The sequence below is a fragment of the Battus philenor genome, unplaced genomic scaffold (genome assembly GCF_028537555.1).
Source record: "Battus philenor isolate CCGP_79_NKW_IND1 unplaced genomic scaffold, ilBatPhil1.0.hap1 SCAF_4, whole genome shotgun sequence".
Lineage (NCBI taxonomy): Eukaryota > Metazoa > Arthropoda > Insecta > Lepidoptera > Papilionidae > Battus > Battus philenor.
In genome coordinates, this window is record NW_027181704.1 from 2,742,777 (window position 1) to 2,760,161 (window position 17,385).

The following is a 17,385-nucleotide window of genomic DNA, read 5'->3' on the forward strand; positions in this document are numbered from 1 at the left end:
CGTTATAAATTATTATATTTTAATTTATCAATATATACATGTTGTTCTTAGCGAAATATATTTAATAAAGATGTGAACATCAAGCGATTCTTCTTTATTGGTAACTTATTTTCACAAAATAAATTTGTTCCATTTGATTTAAAAAAAAAACATGTTCTATACAAGGATGTAATCTACCCGATCCTTTGTCTTATATGTACCAATTTATAATAGGGAAAAGCTGGACGCTTGATTTTATTAATAAAATAAATTTCATTGCTTTCATCAACAACTGTTTTTTTTTAAAAAAAAGAACAATATAGTTTTTTAATCTGTCAAATTTTTTGTCAGAGTTCTTTCTTTTTTATTAACTCAAAAGCAAAGAGATTACTTAGTACAAAACCTTTTCGCATGTTTTTAAAATATTCTGTTAATGGAAACAATCGTGTACATATTTTAAATATCATAAAATTAAATAAATATAAAAAGCAGACAGGAAATATTGAAATTATAGACGTGCGTAAATGGCACATGGATTAAGACTTAAAATTAATGACGGATCTAATACTAACACGCTCAGAAAATAAAAACCAGTCAGCGAAACTGGAATCAATAGACGAATAAAGTTTGTAAGCATTTTTCACCAACACCCGGCGATTCGAAGTTGTAATATCTGAAGTTAAATTCTTACAACAATTCGTTCGAAATAGTCGAAAGAAAATTCTAGAAGACTAACTCGTAAAAATGTATATAAAAAGGTACTAAAAAACGATGACGCCCTGTACAACCGCGTTTAAGCACGAATTAAGTATAGAACTTAATTAGAATCATTTCTACACAAATGATTGTAAGGTATATGACACCGTCTTACACGCTATTACCCTAAAATACCCTTTGTATCATACACCGAAGAAAAATAATCATATTTACAAAAAAAATTAAATATTTTAATTTAAATATATCTATCATCACATTCTATGTCAGTTCATATTTTTGAATAACCTGCAATGCGATGTTTATTTACAGTAAAAAGGAATTACAGCTCAAATAAATACATTCGTAATTTAAAAATTCAAAATTAGAATATTCAAATTTTAAATCGGCCAACTTTACAAAGTAGTTATTTACAGAAATATATTCCGAAAAGAATGTTTTCCTACATATTGTCTGTTTATTATATGCACGTAATTATATTTTATGTTAGGCCCAAAGATTAAACGACTATTTACATATGAGCACGTCCAACACATAGTGCGTACTATGACACTTTCGGAAAAGTTTTGAGTCCTTCGCTAAAAGCCTTCTTTATCCTGAGCCGTTGGTGTAGACGTCAGTTGCGGCTTTCTGTCCTGCCCTGATGACGTTTTGCACCGTCTGAGCTGCACCCTGAAATTTAAAAATGATTGTGTTATATTTTATTTATGTCTCAATAATAGAGTTGGACTTGTATGTTGGATCAAGTGTAAAACGAATGCAAGATTTGCACACAGACAATGTAAAAATTAATTCATTCAAAAAACAGTGGATATATCCTTTTAGAGCTTTATTCTTCATTTATTTTGGCTCCGTGTTTATCTTTAATAAAAAACCAATAGAGATAGCCTTTAAACTCTCTGTTACTGATGTGTTTAACTAAATAGATTCATTTTACCAAAACGTAGTAGAAAATGCTGATAAAAAGCAACATCGATATATGCTGTCATAATCCTTATAGGCCAAAGCATGCCATTTATATTACCTGGATTTTTTTTAAAAAGGCAAATGAAAAATAAAGTTTAATCTAGAAACTTAAACATAATTCCACACAATTAAATAAAATATTTTTAATTATAATTAAATTGTGTAAACAGATATTAAATGTAAATTTAATATAAGCTGTGATTGCGTGTTATATTTAAATATTAGTCTGCGATGACGTTATTATATTTAGAAAAAAAAATAATACCAACTGAGCGACATGTCTGGAACAATCAAAATCAAATATTGTAAAATTATTATGATATTTCATTGCATGTGTTTGAATATAGGTCAACTGGTTTTGCCCTCTCACCGAGGAGCGAAAGATTCATTTTCATCGCAGACATTCACAGTGAGGTTGTGTAATATACCTGTATTGCAGCTCCGAGGAACTGAGAGAAAGCTCTCGTGACGTTTATAGCTGCCGACACCAGCTGCCCTCTACCCGGAGCTTGCTCCGCCGCCACAGCTCTAGGCGGCTCCAGTGGTATCTAGTGATTTCAGTTTCGTGTAGTAATTACATTCAAACAGCGCAGTTAAGTTAAGGCTATTAAATAGTTAATTATATTTGAAGTAATAAAGAACTTGAGAAGTAATTTCAGTTACATTTAAAGATTAAAAACAATTTCTTGTTAGACTAACTACAATAGCGGTGTGAGATCACATAAAGCGAAAGCGTGAATATACAACGAAGATTTAGAAAAAAAAAATGTTTACAAACCAACTGAATTACGTGAAGTGAATTTTGTTAGAGATGTGTTATGTATGTTATACAAATTGTTAGAGATTACATATATTAGACCTTATTATAACCTTTTTTATGTTAAAACTACAATATATAAACTGTAAGTAAAACTAAAAATGTATCGCGCAACTTAACTGTTGTCAAAAATGTATAAATTAATATTGTATTAAATGTTTCCACAGTTTTGACAACTTTTTTCTTTAAGTTTCTATTGTAATATCAAATGTGAGACTTAATATATAATTAAAACAAATGATGTACAAATAACAAAATAAAAAAGTAATGATAACTAAAATGAGAAAAATGTTCTTATTGTTAACAAAATTATGTCTAAAATTTATTTCACAAAAATTAACTGTAAAAATATTGTTACTGGTAACTTTGGTAGCTTCTAAAAGTAAGTTAATAGGTAAGTTAATAGATAAGTAATAGGTAAGTTTTATATTTACAGAATTATGTATATTACTTACCAAAAATTATCACAAGTTTTATTCACTTTTAAATCAAACACACACAATTTTAAACTATACATATACTGTTATTTACAAAAACATCACTGATTTAATATGTCCAGGATATTGGAGAGGATATTTAAGGAAGTAATTACCCGTTATATGGTTTTTTCATAAAGGAAATATAACAAAATCTGATTTTTCAAATGTGTGATTTCATACCTAAGGGCAAAGTAATTATGTAATAAATAATAATTATATTGTATGTACAAAATACATTACATATATATAAATTATTTTCATATTGATGATATTTTTACACCACTCGGTATTCTTATTTTTTTAAATCCTTTTTTTTTTCGCTTGGCATATAATTATCAGATTTCATTTATTTTTGAATGCTTATAAGACTGAGAAAAAATGTAAATATTACTTAAATAACATTTATTTTATTCATTTATGTTCTAATAATTTATTCAATAATATACACAGTAAAAATAATAATTTTTACAAATTTTACTATTACTCCAATAGTGAGTACAATTTACTATAATATTATATAAAAATGTTTTTTTATATTAAAATGTGAAACTTCTGTAAATACTTTAATTTATTATATTGGACAAGGAATCTCAAAGGGCGATGTCAGATGTCAGTAAGGGATTAGCAAACATTTATATCTATGTACATTTTATTTACATTGTTATTTAAAAATACCTGCATTGATGATAATTGTACACACACAGCGAGTTTATTTACATGCGCCATAGATATAAAAAATAACGTACATCAAAAATTTACAATCAAAAATAATTAAATAAAATGTTGTGCTCGCTGATTGGTATACCAATATTCGTTTTCAAAAAATATTCATAATATTTAAAGTTTACTTTTCTTAATTATAAAATATTACAAATATTATTTTGTAAATATCACTCTTTCAATAAGTCACTGAAAATTTGGATTAATTCTGTTAACTCAATTATAAGTCACAATTTCATATTTAGGACATATTATCCACTTATTGGAAATGTCTGTGCAAAAAATAATATAAATATAGCCAACCTAGATTATATAGGAACAAAAACGAACTTATCGAAAGAGTATAAATAATATTTTCAAGGTTAACGAATCATGGATTATCTTTACATCTAACTAATCTAAGTATCCATCACCTTAACCCCACTCACACAACTTAAGTAAAAGTGACGAGAAACCCACTCGGTTTGAGGTTGGTCTGTCGTCAGCGTTGCCGACAAATGGTCCAGAACCGAACCAATTCACTCTAGCAGGAGCAGTTGCTGCAGGAGGAGCTGAAGGTCTCGAGGTAGGTGCTGGCTTTCTATTCGTTCTCGTTCCAGGGCTACCGCCCGTACCCGGAGCCGTGTCTCTCCACTGCTGCCAAAGCCAAGCTAGACCGTCCAGTATCGGCCTTCGTGGCGCCGGGGGCGGCGGAGGAAGTGTTGTCGTCCGCCTAGCCTTCGGCGTCACTACCACTTGGTTGAGTAAAGCCTACGAGGTTATAGTTAGGTCTAGAATTTTACTAAATGCACAAGATATTTCGAAGTATAAATAAATATTCAAGTAGTTAAACAATGAAATGACAATGAAACCAAAATGGAAGAGTCGAAGGCTTTTGTGAAAGATTATGAAAACTTTAAATAAATGATAGTGTTATAAATGATTTCAGTTAAAACGTATTGTTTGATGGTAAATGCCAAGGTTCATTCAGTTATCTACGTAATTTAAAATGAAAATGGTAGAAGAAAAGAAAAGTAAAAACTAACAGCGAGTCGAACTTGTTCATCCAGAGAACTTGCCGTGGTTGGACCGAATCCTTGCTCCTTGAGTAACGCTGCGAGAAGTGCATCATTGCTGTTCCCATATTCAGTACTTAAGGATACGGAAGGCTTCGTAGCTTCAGATATCATAACAGTAGGTTTTGCTTGTTGTATTAGTTTTTGAAGTGCTTCGTCAGAAGATTGTCCTTTAACAAAATATAAATGTGATCTTAGTGTTTAGAAAAATCTAGGAACCATTTGGTATTACGTACCTTCGTAGTATTTGGTAACACATAATGTGATAACACATAATATGTAATATAAACATCGAGGACCAGCAAAAAATACATCAATTAAAAACATCAAGCTATGTGATCTGTGTACAAATATGTTTAAAAATGTGCAATATATATTAAACAAAGAAATACCTGTTATAGCAAGTTTATTCCTTTGAGTCGTCGTTTCTTGAGCATCCTTTAATTTTATTAAAGTTTGTAATAATTGCGCATCATCTTGGACATTCTTTAAATTATCTTTCACTGCTATTTTTCCATTAAACGGTTTAGCTGTAGTCGGATTAGATGTTGGTACATCTTTCACTCGGTTACTGTTATTAATATTCTGCGTCAAAGAATCAAAGGGTTCATTTAAAGGTGACGGTTTTGCGAGGAGATTTGAAAGTATATTCAAATCTTCGGTTATTACTGGAGAAATTGAACTTACATTTACATTTGGCAATGTAGGTATATTGAATTTAGAGGGGTCTTGTCCTGTTGCTTTTAAAAGTGCCTGCAAAAGTTTTGTGTCCTCTTCAAATTGTTTAATATCTTCTTCGATAGACGGTGTAATTTGAGTGCGAACTGTAGGGGGTATTGTAGTTGTGGTGGTCATTCTTGTCGTCGTAGTCGGCCTTTTGGTAGTCGTCCGTATCGATCGATCAAAATTTCCTTCATTACTTTTACCATTTCGCATAGGTTCTGTTTGCTTTCCTGTTTGTATTTCGCTTAAACTTCTTTCCACAGCAAGGGCGATGACACGATTCGCGAGTGCAGCCTCAGGATCATTGTTATTATTATTTGTATTTAGCACATTTTTCTAAAAAGGTTAATTATACACGATTAAATAATTAAAATTTAAAAGTTTACTTAACTCTACACTAAAAATAATAGGCAAAATAGAGCCTTACCAAGTTGTTCAGAAATTCTAGATCTTCCTCTACAGAAAATGTTGATGTACTTGGGAATTCAGTTGTAGCTTGTGTCGAGAGAGGGGCGCGTCTGGCACTTAAGCCAGGTAATATTTCTGGAATCTTTGTACTCGTAGGCGTTCTGCTTTCAACTGGTCTAAATGTAGTGGAGATTCCAATGTCTTCCGTTACAGTACTTAATTGCTCCTGTAAGGCAATGTTTTGCAATATTTCGGACTGCGTTGAAGTTTTTTCTGTTGGCGATAGTGTTGTATAAACAGGCCGAATACTGATTGGAGTAGTGGGATTAGATGCGAATGAGGTTGTCAAAGGGTTTGAAGCTATTCTTACATTTGAAGTTATTCCCGATATAATTGGTAAGTTACCATTACCAGTGTTCTGACCTGTAGTCTGCAATAATGCTTTTAATAATTCAGTCTCTTCTTTCAATTTTGCGACTTCATCGGCAAGAGAAGTTGTTGAAGCTGTTGTTATCATTGTTGTGGGTAATCGAGTTGACTGTGATACAGTAGTTGTGACAGGAGTTGTAGTAGTTGGTAAAGTAACAGTTGTTTTAACACCATTTTTTATTGGGAGTTCTAGCGAATTTTGTCCGGTTGCTTGTAATAAAGCTTTTAATAATTTAGTGTCTTCTTCAAATTGTCGAAGTTCATCTTGTAAAGAGCGCGAAGTTGGCGCTTGAGTAGTAGTACTCACTTTTAAATTATTTAATGGATTTTGACCAGTGGCCGATAATAACGCTTGCAATAACTTCATTTGCTCTACCTCTTGTAACGTATTTGGTTTTACTGTTGTAGACAAAATTGCTAATAGGTTTTGAAGAATGTTTAAGTCGTTTTGATTTTTAATCTTTGTATTTTGCATACCGCTTATGAAACGAGGTTGTTCCGATGTTGAAACTGCTTCTTCTGTGACTAGTGGTGATAATAATCTGTCTAAATTGACATCATTTTGGCTTTGAGTATCTGTTCTTGTAGTTGTCAGTCTAGATTCTGTAGGGGACGTTGTTTTAGGAAGCGTTTCAACAGTTCTTCCAAAATCAGTCGTAGTAAATGGTGAGGTAGAGGGCTGCAAAGTTGAAAAGGTTTCAGCGTTCCCAATCGTTGTTGTAGTCTGCGTACTAGTGACCTCTTGAATAGTTGTTGTGATTTTATTTGATTCGACTGTTGTACTGGGTACTGTTGGTCTTAGCGTGTAAATAACACTTTCTGTGGTAGGTTCAAACGTTGTAGCCGTTGGAGTAAGATTTGTCGTAAGTATATTTGAAAATTGATCATTGTTATTTTCAGAAATCATTTCATTTGGTGTTCCAATTCTGGATTTAACAGTTGTTGTAGGCTCGTCCAGATTTTCTAAGCGTGTTTGGATTTGTGATATTACTGAATTAACTTCTGTAACCGACATTGGTGTCACAATTTGAACTTCCTTTTCTGTGTTAGATTTGTAAGTTGCTTTTGTTGAAGCTAATTTTAAAACGTTAGTGTCTTGTGGGGGTATCGTAACTTGATCAATAGGTATGAATTTAAAAACAGCATTCCCTTTTCCGTCGCTAGGTTTTTCCGTTCGGATTTGTTTTGTCTGTAAATTGTGTGAAAATTTTATCATGAAAAAATTAATTATTGTAACAAGCGTTTGTTCCAATTCATTTTAAAAATTAACTATTCCATCACCACTTACCTTAACATAATTGAATACAAAGAAAAAGAATTGATCATGCATAAAGTTTGATTTTCAAGCAAATATCTTTAACATTTCATTACAAAAATGCATTCTAACTACAATTTATAAGAAATGGAACTTTTGGAAAAATAAATAATAAGTTATGAACATGTGAAAATGTGGGTGAGAACTACATGATTTATTTAATTATTATACCTCCGGATCGATATCCAGTGTTAATATTCTTGGTTCACGAGTAGAGCTTGTCATTGATGAGATAACCATTTCCTCTTTAGTGGCTGAAGATAGACTATTAAGCAGAATCTCATGAATAGAAGGTAGCATTGTAGTAGTGCGTAAACTCAAAACATGCGAGGCAGTGCTTTTTTCAGCGGACGGCTTAGTTGTGGTAGTAGTTATACCCAAGGAACTGCTACCTTTTAAATTAAGTGTCGATGAAGATATCTGCAATTACGAAATAAATGTTATGCCTTGCAATGTTAGTCGACACTTAAGCGTTTAGGACCCGAGATGCATGCAGAGCTTACCAATTTATCCCAACACATTAATAACTCGTAGCCTTCCACCTTTGCAGGACAACAAAGCACCAAGCATAGCATTTAAGCTAAACAATTTAAAGACAATACCATCATTTGCTGGTTATTTACAGTGTCGGTGGTTAATCTGTTTTCCGTTCCGTTATTTGTGGATGTCACAATATTAGTGAATACTCGGATGGGGTTAGACTGCGGTCTGACAATGGCCGGATTATTATGGATGGGGCTGTATGGGTTTCTTAAACTCCATGGACTGATTGGTAGTACGTCAATTTTTTGCATGATTCGTGGTACTCTAGTTCCATTTGGGAATTTACGTATTACTGTGTTATTAGGCAGTACACCATAAACAATGTACGGACTTGCCTCTGTTATTGCTTCCAATAAATTATCGTTAGGGTCTTTACGTACCACTGTATTATTAGGCAGTATTCCAAATATAACGTAATCTTTTTTCGGAATGATTGTCTGAGAGGCAATGTTGACTTGAGATGTGATTGTTATGTCTTCACTTAACTTAGTTTCGTTTGTGATAGTAACAGTGGTGGTTTCGATACCTGCTTGTGTAGTTGTCTCTACAATGCCCTCAGTTGTAAAGCTTGTTTCAGTGGTCGTTTCTAAGTTTTTCATTGTAGTGACTTCATTGCTTTCATTTTCTGTAGCTGTAGGATTATTTTCCAACAAATCTTGACTCTCTGTTAGTTTTTCCACAGTAGTAACTTCTACACCTATCACCTCTGTGCTATTTAAAGCTCCAGCAATTTCATTTGTGGTTTGAGAAAGGATTGCTTCAGTGGCATCACCAATTGTTGAAGCTACTTCAGTAGTAAGCAGGGAAGCGAACATGTCATTTGTAACAGTCATTGGGAAGACAGTAACGTCGGATCTAAAGCGATTACTAAGCGTTTCTGTCGTAAACAAATCAAGCAGTTGAGGCGGTGTACTAGACACAACAGATTCTGTTCTCACTTCAGAATCATTATCTAAAGAAATAACATCATTTTTTCCGTCATTAGATGTAGTCGTCAAGTTCATTGTACTATTAATATCAGTCAATCGGCTCAAAAAAGTATCTTCGTTTGGTCTGTCTACTAAGTCAGTCAAAGGAGCGTTTGCTATTTCATCGTTATGTTGTTTAATAAGTTGTTCTATCATTTTTAATATACGAGCTTTTTTCGAAAGGACCCATAATTGGAGACGTGATATCTGACTTGGATCTTCAATATCTATGTTATCTATATCTTGACCTTGATTATCAATTTTTATAATAGAAGATGACATATTACTTCGTCCGTTTGACGTAAAATCAATATTTGCGTTCGCGGAGAAGGGAACCGTCAGGGGTTTGTTAGTGGGGTCAGTTAGTGGGTCAGTCACAGGAATAGTGGGAGTAATAATAGTTGTGCTATCTACACTAGTAGTGCCCGTGTTTAAGTCAGGCAAAGTAGCTGTATCAAATAACCCAATATTTATACCCGATGTTATCAATGGTGTTGTATCTACAGTTGATACAGTTGATAAATCAAAAGAACGCGTACGAGAACTTGTACTAATAGATTCAGTAGTAGTTAAGATATCAGCTTCCGTTGCCTCACTTTCTAATACAGTTGAAGTTGTGCTAAAAATGTGTTGCGAAATGCTGGGGATATTTACAAATTTATCCGTAGTACTTTCTTTCACTGACAGAACAGTTGTACCTTGTGTGATATTTACATCCGTATCCAATACATTTTGGAGGAGATTTTTATTTTCGAGATTAAAACTCTCATTTTTACTCACATCAACATTGCCTATATCAATGTTTTCAGTATCTTTAATATCCTCCAAACTGTAAGGAGTTGTATTAGGAACATTGTCTACGTCAGTCAAGGGTAACTTGTTCATAGCTCGTGGAATTAGTGTCTTTAAAAGATTTACCATATCTACAGATATTCTAGATCTACTTTCTTCATCTAAATTTCGCATTATATTATCGATATTATTTGTTAACATGCTAGTTAGTTCTGAGGATACTAATTTGTTGTTAGACAATATAAGATCGGATACAGTATTATATACCATTTTCGGGTTTTCTGTCGTACTCCAATTCGTTGTAGATTCAGATGAAGTCATTAGTATGTCTGTCGGCGGTTCAGTATCTGAATATAAAACTTTAATAGCAAACGGTTTCCTTGCGGAAATGGGAGTGGTCGGGGTAGGAGTAAAGGTAGTTTGGGGGACGTACGTTGACGAAAACTCCATCTTTTCTGTGTTTAGTGACGGTGAAACACTTTCCCCCTCCGACAAGCGGTTAAGCACAATTGGTGTAGTCTGATCAGTGATTTGTACAGGAGTATTTGTATTTATACTGTCAGTTGACATAGACGTGCCCTGACTCGTTAAGTCATCGACATTATTTACATTATTGTTGCTACTCACGCTAGTAAGTGTTTGTTTTGTAACACTATCGGTATAAATTTGTTTCGGTACTTCTGTTGTTGTAGATATTTGTACTCTGGGTGTAGAAGTAAGAATTTCAGCTAAAGCATCAAAAATAGATACAGTAACAGACGGTGAGTGATTCGAGGCCTCTACGTTCATAACGTGTGAAGGTTTAACTAAACTTTCCGAAAGTCTTAAATCAGCTGAAGATAATGTACTTCGTGTTTGAGTGATAGAAATAGCATTCATATCTTGACCTAATTCAATTTCTTCACCCACTACCTGAAATAAGAAGTAATCTCACCCGTAAAAGTAGAAATAATACAAGTGTTATACATTAAATGATGAGCAGTGTCACAGAAACACCCATAGGTCTTAAAGTGAAAACTCGTGTGTAGACCAAAGCCTCTTTATTACTTTTGGAGTGAAAGTTACACAAAGTTGTTATAGTTATAGACTGTTAACAATGATACTTAAATCAAGAATTAAACTCGTAAAAACGTAAAGTAAAAATATAACATAATTAAATTGCCATGTTAGTAAGAGATGTTTTACAAAAACAGCTTAATGCAGTCTATAGTAATTTTATTGCACATAATAAGTTTTGTACTTTAAAATACCTAAAGTATGGATTCATGTTAATAGTTATTGATTTTAAAGAAGTTTGGTTAAAATTCCATAACAGATTTAAATTATAACAGATGATCACATTTCTTTAAATCTATGAAAGATGGTTAACAGAAGAAGAAAGTATATGAATCAAGAATTAGTATTTCTTAAGGTTAGTCTAAATGATTCCATTAACCGGTTGAGATGTCGAGTGATGAATGAATGCCGTGGTGGTAACTTTCTGTCTTGACATTAATTCTGTTGTAACGTCATTAAAATCATTGCTTTCGAACCACTTTGGATCCTTTATAGACTTTGTCTGGTGTTGATCAGTCACGAAGAATTTCAGCCAAGCCTTTAGTAATGAGAAACTTCCTATTATTAATGGCCCTAAAGAAAATTTAAGTGAGAATATTCTAGACTTCATTACTATAGTAATATAGATAACGATTAACAAAATGAAATTAAATTATTAGTATAAAGTTGTATCTTAAATAATATCCAGTCTCAAAGATAATTTTGCGTAAAACATAGATTATGTATCTATTTGCGACTACTAATGGTTTATTCTTTTAACCGTGTACAACTTTATACTAATGTAAATAAATGTTTTACCACATATGATGCATTTTTCATTAATTAGTTCATTGTATGGAATATCAGCTAATAAAGAACATGATGTTACCCAGGCCAATGCTTACATAGATCGATAAAATACTGCCAATTTCATAAAGGGGCTTTGTCAAGTAGTTTTTTTAAGTGGTTTATTTTTCTGTAAAAAGATCTGTTCAAGGTTAAAAGAATTTTGAAAGTTTTAGAGGACGATAAATTTTAAAGTTTTCCAAAATTTGTTTTGATATATGTGTTGTTTTTACTTACAGTTGTTGGTGTAACTGTTGGTACAGTGGGTTTGTAAAACGGTTTGTCTAGATATGATGCTCTGTATTTAGAACTAAATCGGCTTTTAGGTTTTTCAGGATCAGAGGTAATCTGTAAATGTTGTTAGAGAGTAATATCGAACGGGAGTAGCAGTTTTGATGTGTATAATACATAACGTAAATACTTACACCGTTAGTTGACGCTTCGGTGGTTTTCGAGAAGGTGTCACTGTATTTTCGTAATGTCCTTTCATTAGATTTTGTTACGGGATTTTGGGACGTACTTTCCGCTCTATCCTTTGATCTAATTAATTTACGTCCATATTTTCTAGTTTGAATATTTCTTATAGATGGAGTAGCTGCATTTGCCACGAAATCTTTTTTTGTTGTTTCATTTAATAGCGTCTGAACTTTGTAATTAGCGTGATACTTTTGTGTTGTAGAATACACGTTAACTACAGGTTTATTTTCACTCTCTTCAGCATTATTTACAATTTCATTATCGACATTGTTTTCCTGCGAATCCTTGCTACTTACAGCTATTAAAAACTCATCTTTATCATTACCCTTAATTTCTTCTTTTGCAGTTTTGGTAATTATGTTTTTAGCTGGTCTACTCAATAAAGTATATATTAAAGGCATATCCGCGGTATTTTCTACTTTTTTATCAGCTATCGATGTTTCAGCTGTCACAGTAATAATTTTATCTGTTGTTACGTCATTTTTCAAATTTTTTCTTAAGCGGGCGTAATAAGAAGTCCTTGGTAATTTTACTCTAGTATTTACATTATTCTTGGTTTCATTATTATGAACATTTTCGTCGTTGTCTAATTTCTCTGAAGATTTTGTATTATTTTTTCTTGGAAAATATGATGACCTAACTACGGTCTTTTGAGATGCTTGACCAGGTTCAAATCTTTTTGTTTTAGACGATCTATCGAGTGGCAGTTCTGTAGTTGTGGTTTTCAGTTTCCTGGTAAATTTATATGGACTTTTCACTGACACTGGATTAGCAGTTGTAATTTTTTGTACAGTGGCTGCGTTAAATGCGTTATTCTTCCGTGACCTAGGAGAATAAGTTCCACGAAGGCGATATTCATTAGACTTTGAGCTAGTTGAATTTGAAAAAGATTCTACCACATTAACGTCCTCTTTTTTTGAATCATTTTCTGTTCTGTTCAGTTTACTGCGAAGCTGAAATTTGCGAATTGTTTTAACTACAATGATTTGAAAACTAATTAATTTCTTTAATTTACCAGATTTCTATAACTATTTATGACAGTTAGCTAGTTAACTACTCGTTACTCTGATTAAGAGTGAAGTTTATGAGGTTAATGTATAAGAACATTTTTAAAATTAAGCCTATTTGTAAATTACCCGTGTGTTACTATTTGTTTCAGGACTCGTGTTGGAAGGCAGTGTTGTTTGTGTGTAAACGCTAATAACTTTATGTGTTTCTTTCACTGATAAACTCTCGCTGGGTGGAGAGCTCACTTGTGTCTGAAAATTTAAGAAGATTTTCTCAAACATTAGAATTAATCTTTTGAATTTATACAAAGAAATGATACTAACTTACAAAAGTCACGTCATGTTTTCAAGGGATGTTGAGGATAATAAACAAATTTAATGTTTAAGTCCATTATATTTCCATTGAATATTCATAAACAAAAATTACATTTCGTTAATAATATCTACTCACCGAAGCGTTTTTAGCTTGAATTAATGCTTTAAATGTTTCTGGATAGTTATCATCTTCACTTATTTCTTCTGGAGATTTAGCTTTTGACGGAGTGGTAGCATTGTCTTTATTTCTTAACAGCGGTCGCCGCACAACTCTCATAGTTTTAAGAGTGGATGATTTCGAACGATTACTCTCTACAATATTCTGCGAAGTTTTGTCAATAGGAGCCAAAGATTGTGTTCGACTTTCTGTTTGACTAGTAAAAGTTGGCTTTTTTGAGACAGATTTAACAATTTCATTCGAAGCAGTGATACCTTCCCCAGTTAAGTTTGTGTCGGTTTCCGAGAAACGCGTTCTGTATCTTAGCTTTCTTGATGTTTTTGAATCTTTAGATGACTTTTCGTCGCTCGGATTTTTTTCAGATATAGCCAATACGTTGGTTGCTCCAGAACTAGCCATATCTTCTAGTTTAATGCTCGGTCTCGTATTAATGCGTCCGCGTGACCTCGTAGGCTTAGAAGTTTCAATTTCGATAGTTCTAGCAGTGGAGCTTCTTCTTCTAAACTGAACTGCATTAATATCTTCTTCCTTTGGAACTGTTCTTGTGAAATCATCGAAATTAGCGTAAGTCACTTCAGTTATCATATCATCAAGAATTGGAGACGATAGTTTTAAAGTTTGTTCTGTAGAAGTAGTTTGGGCTCTTCTAATTATTTTGCTATCATTTACAGCTGAAGAAGATGATGTTATAGCAGCTTCAGTGGTAGTATAGATTGTTCTTCGATTACTCTGACGTACTTTATTTTTAACAGAGATGTCTCGACTTGGGTATGTAGGAGCAACGTTTATCTCACTTTCGCTTGGTCGACTGCGTAAACGATTAGTTCTTCTAGAATCATATCGTTCAGTACGAATATTTTCCGATACCGATTGCTGTTCCGCGACAGTGTTCGAAGCTACAGTGTCTGTTAATTTACTTCGTGATCTCGAACGAACAATATCTCGAGGTGTAGACGATGTAGGTTCTTCTCGTCTTCTAGGACTCCTCGATCGAAATGTCGGTTGCGCGTCTTCACTTTTAACCGTACTCGTTTGCCCTCTTGAGTCGCCGCTCGATGAAAGTCTTCTTCCGTTTCGGGTACTTTCCACCTGAAATGATATAAATATATATTATTATCATAAAGTTTGAGATACGGAACATCGTAAATCTAGTTTTTAACGCTCCCGAGTGCCGACTACGAACCCATGAACACGAATTAACACGAACGAACACGATGAGGATAAGACCCCCACTATGTGATCTGACTACATACGCTGAACGCAAGTAAGACCAGTCATCGCGGCGGATGATGATTACGATGATTAATATACCATAAATATCTTTAAAATTGAGTGATTTCATTTTGCGGACAATATTTCTATAGGATTACCAGCTGATCCCGCAAACGTTGTTTTGCCAAAATATGATTTTTTTATTCTAAGTCATGACCAAATAAATCAGAATTATTGCAAAAAAAATTAAAGTTTTTAATTAACAAATAAAAAATAAGGGTTGATCGTAGAGGGTTTAAAATTTAGAGTTGTATGTATTTTTGTACGCTGCATCATAAAAAAAAATAAAAACTAAAAGTTTTGTCAAAAAAATTAAAAAAAATTAGGGGTGGGACCACCCTTAACATTTCGGGAGATGAAAAATAGATGTTGTCCGATTCTCCACCCTGGCCGATATGCACGCTAAGATTCACGAAAATCCGTCGAGCCGTTTCGGAGGTGTTCAATCACGCACACCGTAACACGAGAATTTTATATATTAGAAGAAAATGTAACTTAATAGTTAGTAATCATTTTCAGATATATAAATTCACCGCACATAATTTTTTTTTCGACCTGTACTGTGGATGCCTGATCAAATTGATGAGCAATTTACTCCTAGGAATTACAGTTTTTAGATTTTGAATGCTAGATTTGAATGCACACCACACGTATCCTATAAAAAGAACAAATATTAAATTTTGATTTAATGCAAACAGCATATCATAGAGAGGATACCACGAACCTACAATCGAAAGAAATGATGTTGACTCACAACGCGGACATACGACATACTAAGTGCAGCCGCTTCGCAATGATTATTGTTATGATAGACCTGCAGTGATGATAACGAAACTGTGAAAGCTAGTAGGTCATTTAAATCGGGCTATTTATTTATTCACACTTATTACAGTTTAATACAAAATCCAACACACGTAATGATCATAAGTTAATAAGTGAGACTTAACTACTTCTGTAATAATAGCGTCTTTTATTAGGGGGACCGGAAAGTAAATAATTAAGTTAAATTCACACGACTATATTTTTAACAAGTTTTTATTTCTAATCAACAATATATTCACCTTCGTTATTAACAACCTTTTGCTATCGAGTATACAAATTTTCAACGTCGGAACGGTAAAAATCAATCGATTTTTCTGTAAAAACTATCGACAGAGACGACATTACTTTCCGGTCTCCCTAATGGATCAATACTTAAAATGCTTACTTCTTACTAATCCTTCAAACAAGTAATAGGTTCCGCAACGTATACCTTCTATTACAATAGACACTAGAAAGAAACATTATTGATAAATATAAATATCAATTTAATTAGAATATTCTTCCATTATACATTACGTCAAATAACAAAATTCGTGTACTGCAAATAGGTGATCGATAGACGCAACTAAGTGGTCATATTGTCTCTTTTTTACCAGCTATGCAGTTGTCAGTCAAACAAAGCAAGTTACATAAGCATCTGTCATTGAAACAAACGGAAAATGTTATTTAATTTATAATGAATGTCTTTTGTTTAACGAAGAATACAATAGATTCTGTAGATAATTGATTCATGCTACTGGCAGCTTTCTCCAGAAATAAATGCTTTAAATCCATTTATAAAAAAAAAACTACCAGATATTGTGGAAATACTTGTGTTATTGGATGTATATATTTATTAAGTAAAACGCATTGTATCGTATTTTATTCAAAGAGAAATTACTTTATTCAATATGTGACTATCTTTTTATATCTTTTGAGTTCCTAGTGTTCAGGATCCTTTCGTTATTTTCGATAACCGCTTGCGTGCAATATTAACTATTACGCTACCAATACAGTCGCAGAAAGTTTACCGATAGAGATGGGAGCAAGCTACGATACATATAATATTTTCTTCTACATTTGTCCAGCTTGTGGATGGACGTCCTATGCTGCGCTTGTCTATCGATGCTCCATCTCAGATTCTTAAGACCCTCGTCCATCCGTTCTGAGTATCTGAGTTCTGACCTGTCCCCTGTCGATGAAATTTTTAATCGCTTAGGTGCGTTCATCTACGTATCTCTTCATCCCGGGAGAAATTCCAACTATAGCCGTTTGCTATAAGGGATATCATAGATGGTATTGCTCGTTGAGGAACTGAAATTTTGTATCTTTTTTATACCATTCATTACTATTTATTTCCTATAACTATGGTATCTTTCTCTGGTCGCTACTCATCCTGCTGAGGATCATACCCCCACTGGCTACGTCAGCCAGCTGCCCCTACCATTTGTGCAGTTACATGGTATAATCTCAACCCAAGTGTAGAAGTAAAATAAACATCAATATAAACATTAAATACATGACCGGTCTATGCTTTCACTGATGA

The 17,385-nt window shown here is 33.2% G+C and overlaps 1 protein-coding gene across 1 annotated transcript in view; it reads right to left on the bottom strand.

The window, feature by feature from the left end:
- Positions 1–319: 319 nt before the first annotated feature.
- LOC137928813 (serine-rich adhesin for platelets-like) overlaps positions 320–17,385 on the bottom strand; it is a 106,393-nt gene continuing 89,327 nt past the window's right edge. Inside the window, exons 4-16 of the mRNA XM_068771796.1 lie at positions 13,725–14,855; positions 13,403–13,525; positions 12,215–13,219; positions 12,027–12,137; positions 8,208–10,820; positions 7,777–8,025; positions 5,881–7,479; positions 5,418–5,789; positions 5,123–5,315; positions 4,701–4,900; positions 4,135–4,425; positions 2,088–2,207; positions 320–1,365 (exon numbers count right to left, since the gene is read on the bottom strand). Of these exons, the coding sequence (XP_068627897.1) occupies positions 1,285–1,365; positions 2,088–2,207; positions 4,135–4,425; positions 4,701–4,900; positions 5,123–5,315; positions 5,418–5,789; positions 5,881–7,479; positions 7,777–8,025; positions 8,208–10,820; positions 12,027–12,137; positions 12,215–13,219; positions 13,403–13,525; positions 13,725–14,855 (8,088 nt within the window). The 3' untranslated portion in view covers positions 320–1,284. The remainder of the gene's footprint in view (positions 1,366–2,087; positions 2,208–4,134; positions 4,426–4,700; positions 4,901–5,122; positions 5,316–5,417; positions 5,790–5,880; positions 7,480–7,776; positions 8,026–8,207; positions 10,821–12,026; positions 12,138–12,214; positions 13,220–13,402; positions 13,526–13,724; positions 14,856–17,385) is intronic.